We start from the raw sequence: 20656 nt of genomic DNA on the forward strand, positions 1-20656 counted from the left end.
CATTTACGGATACATTTGTCTCTCTCTGCTTCCCTCTGCGTGTCTTGGCCCCCACGGACACAGACATAGAGCAGAGCAGAGGACAGACAGGTTGACAACTCCTTATGTTGAGTGCAATTAAAGCTTTCAAGTCTTAGAAATCGCTCTGAAACCAAAGATGGATGCTTGAAAGTCAAGCTAAAGTCAGGCTTAAGTCAGGCTAAAGTCATGCGTTGACCCACCTTGGCTGTCAGAGAAAAAAAACAGTCTTCCTGATGCCACAAGATCAATAATAGGTGAAGAAAACTAAACATATAACAAATAAAATTGAAAATAAATAAACAAACAGGAAGAGAAGCTGACACCTACAGTCCCAAGATTGCCCCCCCCCCCAGTCAACCTACGTTAAGTCAGCGTGTGCATGTGACCCTGATAAAGACTAATGATAACTAGTAACCATTTAACAGACTAAGTAGACTCAGAAAATACTTGCTAGCCTGGCAATATTATGGTTACAGACAACCCATAATGCAACATAATGCAAAAAAAACTGTAGTAGACAAACAGGTACTCGCTCCATCCAAAATTATTCTCAGTTGTAGGGAAGGAACACGTGTGATTTAATTGTGAAATCAAGTCTTATATAGAAACCTCTGTATGCTGAATATTAGTTTATTCGTTTACAGCTGAGATCATGATTACAATATTATTAAAGGACATTTTCTGCTATATCTAGTATACAACATGCCAAGCGTATACCAGAATCCAACTGATGTACAAATCAATGAGCTGAATTTCTTACTACTTTATTCGTTAACTAATAGTTCCATTCCTTCAGTACATTTAAAATTACAAAAAATATAGCAGGCTGCTAATATGACAATATAATACTGTAATAGATATAATAGCATTCATTATAAGAAGTTAATAATCAAAGTCCAACTGGAACAATGTCCAACAGGAACAATAACAAGTATAGTCAAATTCATGTGATGGTATATTTCTTTGCGAACATTACTGTAGCATTGACATTACGAGGGTAAAGCTACTCCCCAGGTCATGTTTACTCTCAATTCTCTAGTGTATGTTTGAACTAGAAACAATGCTGCTATTCACAACCTAACACACACTCACCCATGAGCTTAGAAATGTTTCTAATGTGGCTGAATTGCAGCACTGCAACAACCATGCAGAGACTCTGTATGTGGAAGGTTCTTCCCAGGTCACAGCCTGTCATTTTCTGCTGATTGGCCACATGGAGATGAACTTCAGGCCACAGCCCTAAAAACAAACTAAGAGCACTGCTACTGTACACGCACACGCAGACACATTGGACTGTAATGGAAAACAAAGAATCCTATAGGCAATGACCTGGTTGCCCTGCTCTTTCCATCCATTGTGAATCCAGTCCAAATGAGTGTGGTGGTTTTATGCCTGATATGCCAGTAGGGCTCTGCTGCTGAGCTTTCACTTTTTCTTTCAGCTTGTCCCTCTAGTTCCCACAAAAACTCTATATCTGGAGATTGCTATGCTGTTAAAATGTTCTGTATTTGACTCTGCATGTCACAGATTATCCGTACTCCATTTTAATTTGAACTCTCGCTGCCATTCTTAAGTTTTAAGATTCTATTTCTGCATCAACAAAACCTGGTTACCTGGAACATTATTTACATCATCATTACTAGACAAGTGTCTCTTAAAACTTTAAGGTGTTCTTGAATCTTTTAAAAGTATTGTCAGGTTTACTGACTGAAGAGGATATAGCCAATACAACCTCAAATGGTTAGTGAGCAGCTGCATGACCACTATATGTATTATTTGTAATATTTGCCTCTGATATACAGTAAATAAAGCTGGACTGACTTCCACCCTGTACACAAACAAATAAATGGTAAATGGTAAATGGATTTGTATTTATATAGCGCTTTTCTAGTCTGATGAAGACCACTCAAAGCGCTTTACAGTACAGTTTCACATTCACCCATTCACACACACATTCATACAGTGCATCTACTTGCAGCACTTTGTTATTCTATGGGGGGCTTTTTGAGGGTTCAGCATCTTGCCCAAGGACACTTCGGCATGCAGATGGTTCAGACTGGGTATCGAACCGCCGACCTTCAGGTTGGAGGACGACCACTCTACCCCTCAGCCACAGCCGCCCGTTGTAAGTAGCCTCGAGTGGCCTCGAGATATGAAAATAACACCCAAGACTGTGCCAAACTGTTTCATCATATCAGTTAGCTCATATGACATTTTCTAATTGGCTATGATGTCATTGCATAATGCGGAGTAGGTCTATGAAGCTGTGCATGGTCTGTTATGGCCTTCAATAAACAGAAATAATTGTCCCAATAGAATAAACTACATGTGAGCTAACAATTGAAATGCAGCCTACAGTTACTACTTCTATATTACAGTATATTGCTATAACAGCTATCTTATATCCTTTATACAGACATTGCTCTTAAACCAATTCCGCAAAATAAATCAGTAATTCTAAAATTGGTTGTCCTCATTATCATTGTCTAGTCCGTGTTAGCTCTGAGCCAGCTGAACTGGTCTAATCGCCTGCTAGACCAGATGCCCAATACTGGCCACCCTAACCACAAAAACACCATTAAAGAAATATATATAATTACAGTAATGATAAGGATAACAATTTTACAATCAGTATTAGCAACAGCAACACACAATCATTTTAAAAGATGCCTGTCAGGCACAGTTATCACAGTTTCACTTTAGAACGTTGCAAGGAAATTCTATTCTACCTTATTAAACTAGTATCATGTCATAGGTGTTATAACAAATGACTACACCAGTGGAGGTATTACTAAACTGACTCATTAGGGAACATATCATTGTATATAACCCTTAACTAGTAAGAATACAAGTACGAACTTTTTATTACTGCACAAAGATAATAAAATCGCATCATGAGAAGTGATTATGTTAAAAGTGTGGAAGCAGATCCTGAGTATTTATTTCAAATTTTGTAAGTGATAATATATCAATCCTGTATTTTCAATTCTGCTGTATATGTTAATGAAATGCAAGTTAGCTCTGTGTTACATCATGAATGCAAAAATCAACATTCACATGGGCAGTCTTATGAAACAAGAACGTTTTACACTTTAACATCAACACAAAATATACTACATCGGGGCTGCAACTAATGATAACATACATATGTTTTATCTGTTAACTATTTTACTTTCTTTGACATCTTCAAATTGAGCCATTGTGAACGTGTTATACCCCTGTACTACTGGCCTATCATACCAGACACTTGACAGAGACCTGACAGCTTGGCTTGACACACTTCTTCCAATCTAATCTCCAATCCCTCTCGCCTGTATTCACTCAGCTAGTTAAGACCCTTGCTAATGAGACTGTGCCCCACTGTATGGAATTAAACCAGAGCATTACTCATTGCCTGAATTATAATCACACACAAGGACCATTTCTAAAAGGGAATTAAGAATCTGTGAGCATGTTTGTTGTGTGATACAAACAAGCAAACTGTGCAGATGAGGGGACATGCAATTACATATATGAGAGCTGTTTGGCTACATGACACTGGAATTGATCCATGGAATTATGCCACCACATAATTCCTGTCAAAAACAGAGACAACTTGATGTAAATTCATGTATAAAAGGGGGAATACATCGAAAGCTTTGATCCTGCGACACTGTCTAATCTCGTAGAAAAGATCACAAGCGGTCAACGACATTTGAGAGGAACCTCTGACCTGTATGCTGGTCTGATTTTATGCCATGACATACAAGTGATAAACGCAGGAGAGCTGAATTCCCACAGATGTCTCTCAAATAAAGTCATACGCAAAGAATTGTCCTCCCAGAGACCTATGACAATTAGATGATAATGTGTACTGGGATATTTTCTAGCTGATGACTCAAAGAATGGCACATATGTACAGAGACAACACTCTCAATTATCAAATCACAACCGAGCTTGGGTTTGGCCAGTTATCTGCATAGGCAGGAGGATTCAGTGAACAAAAGAAACCGGGGAACAGGCACACTGTACACTGACACAGTAGTGCATCGGACAGACAAGGGCTTGTCAGGGCAAATATTTGATTGTTTGTTGGTTTCTGCGCATTCATTAGTTGTGAAAATACCTCCTTTTCTAAAGAATGCGGGAAACAGATAAATATACGGCCATGGTTTTCATCCATCACTGCCTAGTGACTGCAATGAGAAGCACAATAATTGCACACCAAGCTGGAAATAGATGTGCTACTGAAAGCCCTGGAAGTGACAACACTGTGTTGTCTTGAAATCGCAGACAACGTTTGATATGACGATCGACTGGCCATTGTTCAGCCGTCAGCAAGCCAGTTTTATGTTTTTACAAGTCCTTGCATTCCGACGTCCTTGTCCGAGACGGAGGGCTGGCTGTCCGCCTGGAACACACGGGCAGACGGGGCTTGATGGCCGATCACCGCGCACAAATAACGCAGATTGTGACCAATAACCACGAGGCAACAGGGATTAGTTCAACGTAAAGGCTGTAATGCGGAGTAAATCTAGGAAGCCAATCTTACCTCCGTCAGCTGATTTGCAGTATACAGCAGATTAAAGAATTTAGCTGCTCGGGACTCAAATTCCTACACATGCTTTGACAAATGCAGCTTCGCTCCGACGACAACACACAGTCAGTCCCGAGCCCAGATGTCTGCAATCTGCGACACGATCACTGAGAAATGAGCGCTTTACATGATCTATTATAGATTGAAGACACGGTTTACATACATGGAGCCATTGTGTATCAGCGTTCTTATACATGACAACACGGAGGTCTGCCCTCGCCTCAGTTAAGGACTGATGAGGAAGATAGGTTTGTGGATCTGGGTGTAAATAAATAGTGTACTGTCTGGACCTGAGCTGTTTGCTTTCCATAACCCCCTGCTGGTGGTCTGCCTCCCATTAACTTGCCTAAGTGGTCAAATAGCTGCTCGAACTTGTACACGCAACAGAATCTGGTTTGGTGAAACTGTGAAAATACAAGCGGTGTACACGTTAGTCCAAAGAGCCATAATAACTAAGACAAAGCCACAAAATAATTTCCGCCTGGTAAGCCTCCAACATTGCCTCGCTGGCTAGCCACCAACCACAGAGATTTTCCCATTCGCTTTGCATGTAACAGAGTCAAGAGGCGGACGAAGTCGGCGCTTTCCTTACCGTCAGGTCGGGATTGTCGTTGTCACGATGGTTGACGGCTCGTATGACCCCGGACCTCCACGGCCACCGGCCGATGTCGCCGATTTCAGGCGGGTCGTCCCCGCTGACACAGAGGAACCGCTTCCCGACCAGCTCCGGGCGAGCCTCGACTGCCATGGCCCTTCGCTGGTCCGAATCCCCCCTCGAAAAAACTTCCCGACAACGACGCCCTTACAGCCCTGTCATTTACGACATTAACCCAGCTCTGAAGACTCCAGCGGTAGAAAGAAAATGTAAAAGGTGAAGTTGTTTGTTGCTAAAAGCTGAAAAACCGACCCGGGGGATTTAAATGTGTAGCAGTCTCCACCCGCTCGAGCGTCAGTCTCTTTTCTCTCAGCTTGAAAAAACCGTGGAACACTGGACCGCATCACAGCCGCGATCCACGCTCGTGTTTCTCCGCTGCATCCCATGGTATTCACGGGGACGCGACACGACTGTCTCCCTCCGCCATATTAAACACCGTCGGTACTATTTTCGCAAAACATTGACTTCAACTGCTCTTTCCAAGAGAACTGACTGTCACAGCAAGTGTTTGGGATCAAACCTGTAATAGTACTACAGTCACTATCATGCATAATATTATTGTTAATAATAATAATTACTATTATTATTGTAATAATTAAAATTATAATAATTATAATAACAATAACAATAAAGAGAAGAAGACGAACAATTATTATTAATAGTATTATAGAAATTAATTATTTACATAATGATGACCATTGTAATCAAGGCGGTATTACAAACCTGTTAAAATGGCTAACTGCCCAAAGATTTATTCAATTTTATATTGGTCTGCAAAATATAACCACACACACATGATCATATGTATGACTAAAATGTATGACAAACATTTGTGTCCATTACAAACGTGTGTGTATAAAAGTCTATTACTACAGGTATTAGGGTGTTATGATAACCAAATGATGACCAAAACAATGCCTGCAGACTAGATGTTCACTGTGTTGGATTACAAACATCCAACAGGGAAGTCTGCTGATACATTTACATTTTTTACTGAAATGTATGGAAGCCAGTGACTGCATGGAATGGAAGAATATTAGATCAAACTATTAACAGCTGTCTGATAGGCTTTTAAAAACCTTAGTGGAATTTCAAAACCCACCAGACCACCAGCAGAGGTACTTCCATGTGTAGTCATTCATAACTTCATTCACGATTTAAATTATGGATTATTTCATTCGGAATTTTAATTGCCACTGACATGTTTGTCTTTCTTTCTTTTGGTGCGGATTTACTCATTTGCATTGTCTTCCCTCTGGCCTCCTGGGCTCTAAAGGAGCAAGACCAAGAGAGAATCACTGAACAAGAGACTGTGGCTGAAGAACTGAAGGAGAACAGGAGAAAGAAGGTGTGTGTGTGTGTGTGTGTGTGTGTGTGTGTGTGTGTGTGTGTGTGTGTGTGTGTGTGTGTGTGTGTGTGTGTGTGTGTTTGTGTGTGTGTGTGTGTTTGTGTGTGTGTTTGGCTCTGCGAAAGACTGCACAGTCGTGTACTTGTGTGCGCATGCGGGTGTGTTCAGAGGGGATCTTAAGGACAGTATAGAGGGTTGTGTGTGAAGCATGTAGAAAGCAATCAGCCTGGAGCGACCTCCGGGGTAGGATACAAGAGAGGAGGAGGGTAAAACACAGAAATGGAATGACAGTGCCAGAGAAGCGGAGGAACAGGAGAGGAGAAACAATAAGAGAAAACGGGAAAGATGCTGAGAAAATAGCCACACCAAGGACACAATAGTGAAAAGAGGAAAGAGGCACAAAGAAGAGGAAGAAGAAAAAGAAAAAAAAGTAGAGAAGAGGTTTGTCATAGTAGTGGAATAAGAAAATGGAACAACTGAAAGGAAAAGCACTGCGGTAAGTATGAAGAAGTGAGACAAACATATTTCTTATCTTATTTACATACATGGTGTTTATTGACCAAGGGTAGAAAAAGCAGATCCTGTGGTTTTAGTAAGTGTTAGGAATATCTTACAACAATGTTACAACTATACTTTATTGTAACATTGCGAAAAAGCTAAAGAGCTCCATCTTAATTTCAAAACTTCCCCTATTAACACTACAATTATACACTGGTGACTGCACTGTATCTTGTTTGTTTAGAGTAGACTGTACACATGCAGACATGTAAAGAGGACGGTTTGAGGTTTTAGGGGGAACAATGTGTACTGGTATGCAAGTGTATCATCTAAGAAAACTCTGTCTTCCTAAAGATGTGATCGGACTGAATGTAAATCAAATTCTTAGTCTCTTTGAATAATAATAATAAGGACGATGCAAACTCATAATATATAGAAATTCACCCTGGTGGCACATACTGAGACAATGACTCATTGCCAAAGTAAAAACACATGTGAAGAAAGTGTACCAGTTAATGTCTGTGTCAGTGCAATGGCTGTTCTTGGAGAATAAACCACAACTGAAGAAAATGGTCTGGTGGCCACTTTTGTAAAAGCAGTGTGAGATAAACATTTCACACTTAATACAAGCAGCATCCACAGCTCATCTGAGAACAAATCCTAAAGCTCCTCCCTCAGTCTGACTGTATGACAATAAAGGTGACAGGGCTCAAGGTCAGATTGGACTGACTTCTTTTGATGAACAGAATATTATATTACTACAATGATAACAATGTTTTTCGGGAAAATAAAAAAGACAAATAAAGGCTGTGAATATTTTATTTGCTGCAGCACCTCTTTTCACACTCTTTCTAAAATGCCCTATTTCAGCTCAGCTGGGACCCTCCTTTGTGATTGGTCAACCACTGAGTGTATGTCTAAAATGTCGTGCTGCTTACCTATAGGCATCCCTCTCAGCTGTACACGCAGCTGTAGCCACGGTAACAGATGTGCTGCTCCAATTCAAGCCACAGTAGCCGGTAGGTGGCCATGTGGCATCTTACATGTTACTTGTTGGTGTAGACACGTGCAAATTAGTAATTTAAGGCTCTACAGCAGATTTTTCTGTGCGTGGACTTTGTAATTTTGTAACTTAGTAGAACCTAAATGCACTTAAAAGTTATGATACACTAAAGGAAAACAAAACAAAATAAGGGCACTTCAAGTGGTGGATATTTTATGTTTTTCAGCTTGTGGATGAAATGTAATGGAACCATCTTTTAGTAATAACTGGTTCGAAGTAAGCAAGTGGGAAAAAATGACCAAGTACAGATTCCTACCGTATTAGAATTGGCATTCCCAGAATTCACAAAATGGCCAATATGAATCTTACAGGAAAATATGGCGAACAGCATCAATTGTCCTCAAATGACAAATGCGTCCTAGGTCCTAGTTTTCAAAAAGGTAGTAGTAACTATTATGTTATTGAATGGGTTGTTAAATTCACACCGCCTACATTAACATGGACACCAACATTCTGACTATTTACCTTATTGAGAATAAGACATTATTTTGGTCCTTACATGAGTTATTAATATAACATTCTAATCATATTCCTGTTTAAAAGTTACAGAGCATAGCCTGATAATGAGTCATTATGAACACCAAAACTGAAAATAATGCACTATGCTAAAGTTTTGGCTGTTTTTCTATCCTAGGTACAACTATTTTTCCATCTGGTTTACACCCAGGGCATGTGTGGTCAAGCAGTAATTTTACTCTGTCAAAAAATACTGTAATACGCAAAACTCCCTTATAATGCAATTGAGATGTATACATGTCCACATCATGTGACCATGGTGGGAGTACTCCACGTCTTGATGGGATTATTGCTCATTAGAGGAGTATGACCTTATTCAGGTTATGGTAATGTCTTCATGGCCTTGTATCATTCACACTTTTGTCTTAGTTGGGTTATTATCAGAATATTGGTGTAATCACTGTCATTGTATGTATATAAAGGAAAATTTGATCTGTCTGTTTTGCAGCAATGATGATAGACCTAATACAACTTGGTTTTCAACTTTTGGCATTTAAAAAAAAAAGTATATATTTGCTCATTATCTTTGCTCAATTGTGTATGTTCTTGACTTGATTTTGTATCTGTGTGTGACATTATATTGTATTGTGAGGTTGTCGGTGGACCCCTCATACTCAAGCTTGGTATGGAGGTATTTTCTGTTCAGCTGTGATCCTCTGATGCTGTCCAAGACAGGCTGTGTGACCAGAGAGGCTCCAGAGGGAATCTACCTCACACTGCTGCACACCGCGACATCCGCCTTCATGAATAACAAGTAGCCATGAATCCAACCCCCCCTCCTGCTCCACACACACACACACACACACACACACACACACACACACACACACACACACACACACACACACACACACACACACACACACACACACACACACACACACACACACACACACAAACACACACACACACACATACTCATGCATACATACAAAATACGCATACAGTATATCTATATGTGATCACAAATATGCATTTATCCAAATATATAAAGTCAAAAGCTCATAGCTGCATATTTATAAGTTCCCACACATTTCTATGCTCAGATATCATTATCTACACACACAGATGCACATGCACAAACAAAGAGGCAGGCCTGTCAAGGCACACAGATGGGGTTTGTGTCTGCCAAGTGCTATGTATGGAAAACTGTAATGAATATGATTACATCCTTGAGACTGGTGTATATTACGTAATGAGCAAGACAAAAGCAGTCCACAACATTTGTGTTTCAGGTATTCAGTTGGTTGTGTTTTCCAAAGTAAGCTTGCAAACATACACACATGCAGAGATCCAAGCACCACTGAAAAAAAATAAAACTGAGGCAGATGAACATGAGCTTATGAGCACTGTGAGAAACATGGCTGACACAAAATTCAAGCTAAGGCTTACATAGGTTAAGCCCCTCCCAGATTTTCTATCACATTAGCTAGCTGACTGAGTGGAAAACTCATTAGTTAAGAGCACTGGTTAGTATGAAATAAGTTTCAGCATTTAGAAAATTGCCATGCTTTAAAGACATAATGATAACCATAATTCATTCCTCAACATTGCATTTGAGGTCATAATAATATATATATAAAATGTAGATATAGTAGTAAAATGTCTTCCTCAAGCTCAGGTCCTGAGTTAGAGGGTTATATGCAGTATCTTAGCTACTTACTAAGATTCCTCAGAGTATATATGAGTGTATAGAAAAGCTATAGTTCAGGTGTAACTCTGGGTAAAATGTATCATAATACATATTTGTTAAGTATCTTAGAAAATTGTTTCCAAGCGCTAATGAAGCTGTGATTGATTGATTTGCATTTTTAAGATGGCTACAATTTACACTCTATGACAAACTGGGAAGGACCCCAGCGTGCAATGTACATCTGTATTATGTTTTCTCATTCCAATTGGCTCTCGAATCAATCATCAATTCAATTGTATTTGTATAAACCATACCGTCTCACAGGGCTTTAACAATGTGTGACATCCTCTGCCCTTAACCCCGAACAAGAGTAAGGTAAAACTACCAACAAAACCCAATTAACAGGGTAAGAAAATCGTAGAACCTTTAAAGAGACCCACATGTGAGGGATCCCTATCCCAGGACAGACAGAAGTGCAATCGATGCCACGTGTAACTGAGAACATCTACAGATAACAGTATTTACAACATTGATTATAAGAAACATAAAGGAAAAGTGTGTCAATGGAGTATCTATATATAAGAAAACGTGTGATAGAGATTAAGGAAGCAGCAAAGACTTGATGAGAATAATTGATGAGTTAATGTCAGTGATGGTAGAATATGTGAGTAGGATTTTGTAACAATTTAATTTCAGGGATGAAGTCTTTTTCTGTTTAGCAGCAAGAAAATGTGACCTGCATTTGACTTAATGAGAAGCTGTCTTTGGGCCAATTATTTATGAATGTATTATATCACTGTCCAACCCTATGAGCCGTCCTTTGGTCCACCATCCAGATGTTTATGTAAACTTCCTTTAGAAATTGTAATAAAATTAAATAAAAACACACAGTGGCGTGCGTTTTCTCTTTTGGCGTCCAGAGGACATTCTTGTCGAAGAATCAATCCGCCCTTACTGCGGGCACTGGAATTTGAAACAAGGTCACCTTCCATTTATTAAACAGTAGAAGATCTGCTTCCCCAACAACAACGTTGGAAAATCCACCGATCACTGCCGCTCTCACCCGTTGGCTACATATCGCCACGATTCGACCAAGAGCCAATCAGCATACAGGTCGCTGAGTTTAAAATCCCACCGACTTCATCAGACCCAGAAGTCACATGGGTAAACGTGGCTGGCCAATGACAGTTATTGTCAGTTGTAAACAGACCGATCTGGCCAATAGGAGCTTCGTCAGATTGTTCTCTTCCTGTGACGACACTGACTACATGAACGTCACTCTGTGCCAGAAGCTGGAGAGCGAGACAGTGAGGGAAGGAGGAAACCCTGAGAAACGAGTGACTGCTTCTAAACAACGGGAATCATATCGGACAAATTGCTTCTCTTAGCTGTGGCTACGAAGTCACAACAGGGAGACATGCGGGTTGGCTGGTGACCGGTGAGATAACCAGCTCGTCTCAGGCTCGCCCATCGAAGTTTGGGCTGAAGAAGTTCACAGCGACTCGGCCATTAACGCTGTCACCGGGACGCTCTTCTTCCGTTGGCATAGCCCGAAGCTACAGAGACAGAAAACATGGTGTCCTGGATCATTTCGAGAAGCGTTGTGTAAGTAAAAACTCTACGAACATTAGTGAAAGTCAATTAGAATGGCAAGTTTACCTTGTGGAGAAAAGAAAAGGAGGGGTTTAGCTTTGTTAGCTTGCCTGGCTAACTGTTGCCGTCCTTTGAAGAAGTTATGGCCTCGGTCCTTACATTTTCTAGATTAGTGCGGAAACTCTGTCAACAGGGACATGTATTCTTTCTGTTAACAAATTGTTATCAGACATCTCTGATTAGTGGTCTGAGTAGTTGTATGTGGCTAGTGCGGCCTTGTGGTCGGTCATTAGCTATGGTGTCTAAAGCCAACAGACTTGTTTACAGTATGAATCATGACCGTGGCTGCTGCTGGTGAGTCAGATGTAACAATGTAGAACTTATCGTGAGGTGGACATGTCTGTACATGTTCAATCTGCCAAGGAGTGTCAGGTACAGCTGCCATCTTGAATATATAGATCTCAGCCCTGCCCAAAATAACCTGACAACCCTGACATTGTTAGAACACAGGAAGAGAGATTATCCTGGGTCCGCGTCCAGGCCAAGGACAGGCCACTGAATCTGAGTTTAAAGCAGAAGTCAGATTCGGGATTAGTTTCCCCTAGGTAACGTAGATGTGACTAGGCAGCATGCTTTTCTAATACCTCTCTTTCATGTCCCCTGTCTTTTTAAGTCTGTACACATCCAGGAACAGTACTTACTCAACTTCTGCTGGAGGTGTAATGGAGGATAGGAATGTGATGGAAAGGCAGGAGGGAGTGGTGGAGAAATTATGACTCTCCGTTTCAATCTGTGTTGTGGATACTGAGCACATTCTTTTGAAAAAAACATTGGTCATGGATCCCTGTAAGGTTAATCACTGTTAGGTTGAGACCTGGGTCTGGAAATACAGGTCAGGTAGAGTATCGTGCCTCCGCTTTCTTCACCTCATAGCCTGTCCATAACTTTGTATACACTCCCTCTGCCTCTTATTTCCATATTTTGCATAATAAAATTAGCAGATAATCCTGTTTAGCTGCTTTTCAGTACGTTGTCAGCTTTTACCTTGTTATTCAAGTGAACTTAAATGAATTTACCCATGTCAAATCTGCAATATGTTTTTTATTAGTCTATATGGGTTTAAGTCTTTTAGGTGGTACCCACCAAGATATTTGATTGCAAGTGAAATGAGATAAATGAATGAGAGGGATATTGCTGCCAGTATCAATTTTTATGTCATGTTAATTTTGTCAGCTTTTTAGATTTCCTCTTAAGGTAAAAAGCCCATGTTATTTTTTGTCTTTCTTTGGTCAGTTTTAACAAAAGCATCTGAGTCTAGTGTTAGCCCAGACCAAGAATGAGCCTTTTAGTCAAACCTACAAACTGTTTTCAAATAGGATTTCATCCAAATGATTTTAACAGTTAAGTCTGGAAATATGCAACAACTTTAACATATCCAGTGCAATCTAACTCTTTTCAAAATGAGTCGATTAGAAAATGACCAGAGATACAGTAATCCTTCACAATCAAAAGGAACCTTGTACAAAAGCCCTGAGGTAAATAGATTTTCCTACATCCAAGATACATTTTTTGTATATTTCGGGCACTTTTTTGTACTTGTATGAAATGTGGAAGGTAAATATTATGTCAGGTGTGTTATGTATTTGCAAATCAAAATGCCTCAGTTTGTTAATGTTGTTTTGTATTCAGTAGACGGTCCATTAACCATTGATTCAGTCCAGGGCTGCGCGATAGTAGAAAGATATGTGATAACGTTGTTTAGTATAGCGATGACGATATGACTTGCGATAAATAAACATTACCATTCCCTGGCTACGGACGCGGAACCCACGGACAGTTTCATGGCCGGAAAAGGCGCATAGCCCGACCGCAACGCCACCAAGTCTGGGGCAGACACCAGGGAGCCATGCATAGCTACACTATGTCCTCGTACAGTGTTAATTTGGGGTCTTTTCATTCATGTTTGGGCCATGAAAAGTTTTTATTTTACAGTTTTTAGCAGCTCTGTCAGTAATTTACATCCTCTCTTGTGTCTCTGTCATTTAAGCTGCGCCAATTGCGTCAAACCAAACCGAGCGCACCGCCATTTCCTGCAGCTCTACATACATTTCCTACATTTACAAATGCTGATATTTTTACACAGCCTGAGCTTACACATGTGTCCGATAAAATAGTTTGTGGGTGTGAGAGAGAAAGAGAGTAAAAGAGTGGGCAAGCTGCTGATGAATGCGCTGCCTTGAATAAATATTTAACTCATTATGTGATGAATGATCAGTGTTGATATTTTTGCAACACACAAATCAACTTTTAAACTGTAGTGAGTCAGACGCCAGCTGAGGGAGAGGAAGAGAGATACACACACACACACAATAAGTGTGTGTGTGCGCTGTTACTTTTGTCGGGATCATAAATAAGCTACACAACTATTTATGTATATTCAACCGCTCATAGCGATGAATTTGACTCGGAACAAACATGATCACTAGAAGTTTCCACAGTAGAGGCCTCTGCTGTTTTCAAATTCTCTCTATCCTCTCTGTTCTCTTCTTATTCTCATCTTCGGACAATGATCTGAATGTCTTTAATATATCATGTGTGAATGCTTGGCGCATGACACACCATTTATCGCAATTGTTGCCATCTTTTGCGATACATCTATCACGCACATTGATATCGCGATGTCATTAGATAATACGATATATCGTGCAGCCCTAATTCAGTCCACTGCTGGTTTTCAAAATACCCTCCAATATTCTACCAGTTAAGGTGTTAACTTCAGACTGGCGTGAGACACAAGAGGAGTGATAAAATGCTGACAGACCTGCTAAAAACTGTAAAGATTATTGCTTTTCACTATCCAAAATATAATAAAAAATACCCGAAATTAGCACTGTAAGTGGACTTACAGTGTTGTGCATGGCTCCCTGGTGTCTGCCCCCTCTTGGTGGAACTGCAGACAGGCTTTGAGTTAAGATTGAACTTGTGAAATGGTGTGTTAAGTCAGTTTTTAAATGTGGTGAGATTCAGAGAGCTGTGTAAAGGATCTATGCCATTTATTTCCCTATGAGGAAACACTCTGGGGAGGTGCAGACCTGGACTGTAACCAGTCCCATTTGCTGTAGCAGCAGTTCTCTCAACAATCCTCCCTCTGTGTTTTTAGGGGAAAAGACTTGTAATCAAATTCTTATTCCTTAAGCTCAAACCAGATGGTGGGAGCTTAAATCTTGGAGATCTCTTGATTTTTTTTTTTCCACCCTTCCTCTCTTCCCTCTTGGTGTGTCTCCTGTTTTTATTGCCCTTGTTCTCTCTCTCTCTCTCTCTCTCTCTCTCTCTCTCTCTCTCTCTCTGTCTCTCTGTCTCTCTTTCTCTCTGTCTCTCTGTCTCTCTGTCTCTCTCTGTCTCTTGTCTTCCTGTCCTCCCCCACCTCCATCTGGTTGTTGGTGGTTTACGGTGTCAGGAAACCAGGGAAATTGACCTGCAGCCCAGAGTCTAGGCCCATCTAAAAGCAACAGGCTATTTTCTCAGCTGCAGGCAAAGAGAGTGGGGGAGAATGTGTTGAAATGAGAAGAAGGAGAATGAGGAGGGAGAGAAGGGAAATGAAGAGGGGGCCCTGCTTTTCAACAAATTGTTTCAAGAACATTTCTTTGCACGTCCAACTTTTTGTGTTTTGTTTTATGGAGAGAATGTCCCTGCTGGCTCTAAGTGAGTCAGAAAGAAATAGATGTACATTTAAGACCTTGAATAATATAAAGGAATCTCCTGTACAGTAGCTGGAAGGTCAGAGTAATGTAGCAATATACCTTTCCAGCACCAAATAACCAGGAAGCTACAGTGACTGCACAACAAATTAGACCCTTTTACAGAAGTTACAACGTAGCTCAAAAACACAATGATGAATTTTAACCAGACTCATTTCTTGGGAGGGTATCTCCAGATTATTAACTTTTGGAGCTGATCGTCGTGGGAAGATGGAGGGGAACAACATACACACATAGTTAACTCTTGCAGATCAAGGCTGGTGTTTATATGATGGTTGTCTTTTGAGAAGTTTATTCTATACTGTATACTGTTGTGTGAATGAACACTGTTAAAGTGCTCTAACTGAAATTGTGGAACTCTGTTTGCCTGCCAGGTACTCTAAAATCTTGATGGATGTTTTACCTGCCCATTGACACAGAAGGATTTCTCTCGGTACTGTGGATTGTCAGTTTGACTGTGACAGACGAGTGTTTGTATTGAGAGAGAGAGAGTTCTACACGGAAGCAATGGCACAAAACATTAACTTACGTCTTAGTGTAATAAATTCATATTTATTATGAAACTGTGGCAGAACAAATATACAATTCTTTATATATAGTAGCCTATATATAACAAATGCACAATCACCTATCTTGTGCTTTTCTTTATACATTTGATTGTTTTTTAGATTTAATTCAAAATTGATTACCACTCTATCCATCGACAACCAATAACCCATAATGACAGTATGAAAACATGTATTCTTTAAAGACTCTCCATAAATCTCCATTAGGGTTTTTGACATGAGTGAAATAATCAGTGAACACTAGGGTTGGTCATGAATAATCGATGAACGATTATTCGTCATTAAGAATTCATTCGAATAAAAATCCAAGCCTAATGAATAATCGTTCTAGTCCCGCGCATTATGAGAACAACATCTTCCGGTATCTTGTGCGAGCGCGACTTCCTACAGCAGATGAGTGTAACGGGTGCTAAATCCCCATCAGATATCTTAACGGACTATTAGTTCAACTTTGCTCTCACTCACCACGTGTCTTAAAGATACCATAACGCTATTTCCAGTAGCGGTCCACTAATTCATTGGTTTGGCCGACTTCCACGCTAACTACCATTATTGGCGATAGTGGCGATGACTGTGCAGCCTCCACCGGTCAGCTGTTCTGTGAGAAGAGGGAGCACTGGCTGGTTGCGCTCCAGCCACATCTGCTATGACTTAAATTGATTCAATGTAACGTTAGACTACAGCGATCATCTCTTTCAGAAAACAATCGTCGACACTGTGAAAAGACCTTTTAGACATTATTCTGTCAACAAGAGAATATATATTTTCGAATAACTATTTAGTGAGTGGCATTTTGTCCCCCCCCCAAAAGTTATATGTTATCTTAATATATAACACACCACTATCAGCTATTTATGCATGATACAAGATAGACAAACACAGAGGAAAGTAATAAAATACAGAAAGAAATATTATAATGAAATTACATACCAATTTGGCTTCCAAATAATACACAATGCTATCTATTCATGACATACCACCATAAAGATCCTCTTCACTCCAGGAATATGCACTTGCATGAATAGTTTCTGAGAGTGACATTTAGCAATGTTCAATCACAGCAGAAGTAATCCTTTCCTGTCCAAACAGCTAAATGTATCCAAACGACGTAATCCACCAAATTACTTGTCAGGATTCTCCCCCATAGGATTTTGTAGTTTTATGAGGACCCAGTACTTTGACATCTGTATCCACTGATATGACTGTCAGTAGAAAGTCCTGTCCACTTGAGGCTTGGTCTTGCTGTTCTTGATTGCAAAGCTGTACAAGACGAAACATTCAGACCCATTCACTGTTTCCTGACCAACAAATTATCCTACAAGAAGTGCTCACCTCATGAATACAAACATGTACTGTTACCTCATGCTACTAAAAGACAGGAAAGGGCTTAATTTACAAACTTTCAGGTTTACCCTACATTTCTAAGAAAAAAGCAAATTAATTGCAAGTACAGTGTGACAAGGAAATGTAAACACAAGGAGAGGGTCTTTGAGCAGTGGCAGCGTTGCTGTTTCTATAGCAACAGCAGGGAAATAAACCTCTGTGGTTGTTGGCGACTTGCCTGCTACTCAGGGCCCTGGTCTGAGGGAGTATGTCTGTATACAAGACTGTATACAGTGTTTCTGATTCATTGCTGTTATAAGAAATTGTCTTACCACTAGACCTTTATAGTTAAACTTTAGCTGAAGGATTCCATGCTCCTCTGAGTACATCCATTAAATTTCCAAACACGGTGCCTCATTCCTCCCTGCAGGGTTCCCGCAACAGGTCAAGCAAATGACCCAAAACCAGGGTATCAGTGCATCCTTTTCAACGTTCTTGGTATATCAAGGTCCCTTCAGATTTGTAAAATGTGTGGCAACCAAAATTATATGGGCTGAAGCTAGAACGTTATAGTTATACCTTGTGCAGAATATATCTAATATTTTTGTATTTTGTGTCAAATTAGGCAGTCATAGAGTCTGAATGTAGAGTCTAGATTCTGTCTCTGTCTTAAAATGGGCATATTCTGTGCCATTTTAGAAATGTTATTGCTGAATTCCACCTCGCACTGTACAAGTAAATAATCTGAGTTGGAAAGCCAAAGATTTATTTGCTTGCACTATACGGACCAATCGTCTAGCCATGACGTGACTGCTCACACTGCATGTTTTTCTCAGTCTCTGGCTGCGGAGTGCTCAGATCATTGTCAAAGAAGAACAAGTTGAAGTTTCTTTGCTAAAAATGCTACCAAGGGAGAAATGGGCTGTCGTGTTCATATTTGCCATTCTGAGTACCAAAACCTCCATTAAAAAGAGGCAGATGCATATGGACACACAGTTCGCTTGGAAGATGTCACCAACCTGACTGGCCAGCTAGCGGTCAGATGTATGATTAATTGCATAACTGACAAATGGAACAAAATCAATGCAATTGGGAAACTATGAGAGCAACCTCTGACCTGCAATGTATGTCCCGAAAATGGCAGTATTTGATGAAAACTTGAATCATAAAGTAATCAACAGTTGACATAGGTCTTACTATTTTTTCTCTGTTCTCTTTGCATGACAGTGACGCTTCCCAAATCCTATATTGGTTAAAGTAATAACAAGCCAGAGCATGTTCTCCCCTATAGCAGAATATTAATGTAAGCAGCCAAACCATTCTCCAGCACTGCAAAGCTATTCGACTGTTGCCCCTTTAAGGGCATTTCATTTTTATATTTGGAATTTCACAACGGATCAAAACCCTCCATATAATTTGAAAGATGCCACTCATATTGGTGAAACCATAAAGAGTGATGATTGAATAAGTTGTTCTCCTCAGCTCTACAGAGCTCATTGTTTTGTTTTTCTTGTGGCCAGCTCACTATTTCAGCTAGGTATATGATGGCTAGTAAAATGTACATGGATCTTATTCCTACCATAGTGCTGGCTTCTCTTGTCTTACTCTCTCATGGGTTGTTTTGTTTGTTGGGGACTAGGGCTGGGCTATATGGGAAAAAATGTTATCACGATATGTTTTTCCATATTGATCGATCTCGATTCTTATCACGATATGTAGTTTTTGATCAGTTTCCTGAAGCCATCCCTCTCCACTGTGCTCAGGGGCATCATATCTGTAGCTAAGCAATAAGTAATAGCGCTCGTTATATTTTTTCCCCGCTTCGATTGTTTTCATATGGGGCAATGGCTGCAAAACACGACTTGATGGACTGTTGTTTTGCTAACATAGCATCGCTAACGTTAGCGATGCTAACGGGAGACGTAGTGGTCTTGCCTGTCTCTTTGTTTGGTGTCGAACTCTCTGTTTAATCACTGGGATGGTGCCGTCTCAGGTGATTGAAAAGGTTTGTGGTGTTTCCCGTCCTGGCTGGTACCGAGCGCCGGCATATTTTGCAGACCGGCTTCGTCTGCTCCTCGTCCTTTTAGCCGTATCCAAACCAGGTCCACACAACTGACGTTGCGTTACGCTTTTTTTCGACAATGTCTTCGGTTTCGGGGGATGTAGTGATGTCGCTCTCACATTCGGCATTATTTTCGCTGTCCCCGACTTCAGTTTCACTCATTTTTTCTCCTTTTCCCAACTTCGTTCTCTCTTGTTCTCTCTCTCGCAACTGCAGCAGCTCTCACGATGGGAAGTGGGCGTGTCGTGTCCTAACTGCAGACGGCAGCCGGCAGACTCCCACACTGTTGTTGCGCTTACTTTTGCCACGTGAGATCGAATACATGTCACGAGGAGATAATCGAAATCGATCAAAATTTTATCGCAACCCCGAATCGGGATCGAAAAATCGCCCAGCCCTATTGGGGACCCTCTTGCATTTTGGGAAATCCAGATTCCTAGGACAGCTAATCACATTGAAGCTAATTAGAAATACCATCCTGCACACACACACACACACACGCTCTGTGCAACATATGACATGTTTTTAAAAAACAGTAAATGCAGGCGCAAATACAAACAAAAGCAATGATATGTGAAGCCGATAGCAACATAATTAAGAGCTAGACTAAGGTAGACCTGAGCCAGCTCTAACTACAAGCTTTATCAAAAAGGTAGGTTTTAATTTAACTCTTAATCATAGAGAGGTTAAAAACTGGGAGATGATTCCACAGGAGAGGAGCATGATAGCTGTCCACTTACAGATTCACAGTATGTAAAGCTTTCTGTTTCCTTTCTGTTTCCAATTAATGAATGTGTAGTAGTAGCAGTACAGAAACACTGCTGCCTAAACACAATCAAATTCAAACAATATTTATGTGTATGTAGCAAACATTGTGTATCGGGGTGCAAAAGAAACAAGACTTCAGATCACTAAGGTCGTGTTGAAACCTGCAGTGGAGCAGGCATGGAGTCAAACCCCACATTACCCCCAGCCACTGCGGCCGCTGCAGAAGATTACAGAGGAAACATTGAGTCACCGTCTTGTGTTCCAGTGGTTTTCAGT

At 40.4% G+C, this 20656-nt stretch overlaps 2 protein-coding genes across 2 annotated transcripts in view; one reads left to right on the top strand and one right to left on the bottom strand.

The window, feature by feature from the left end:
* The window catches only part of jmjd1cb (jumonji domain containing 1Cb), a 113723-nt gene extending 108168 nt beyond the window's left edge, over positions 1–5555 (bottom strand). The window contains exon 1 of the mRNA XM_061094400.1: positions 5190–5555. Within this exon, the coding sequence (XP_060950383.1) occupies positions 5190–5345 (156 nt within the window). The 5' untranslated portion in view covers positions 5346–5555. The remainder of the gene's footprint in view (positions 1–5189) is intronic.
* Positions 5556–11600: 6045 nt separating this feature from the next.
* reep3b (receptor accessory protein 3b) overlaps positions 11601–20656 on the top strand; it is a 28423-nt gene continuing 19367 nt past the window's right edge. The window contains exon 1 of the mRNA XM_061094830.1: positions 11601–11915. Within this exon, the coding sequence (XP_060950813.1) occupies positions 11884–11915 (32 nt within the window). The 5' untranslated portion in view covers positions 11601–11883. The remainder of the gene's footprint in view (positions 11916–20656) is intronic.

Source organism: Limanda limanda, chromosome 21 (assembly GCF_963576545.1).
Source record: "Limanda limanda chromosome 21, fLimLim1.1, whole genome shotgun sequence".
Classification (NCBI taxonomy): Eukaryota; Metazoa; Chordata; class Actinopteri; order Pleuronectiformes; family Pleuronectidae; genus Limanda; species Limanda limanda.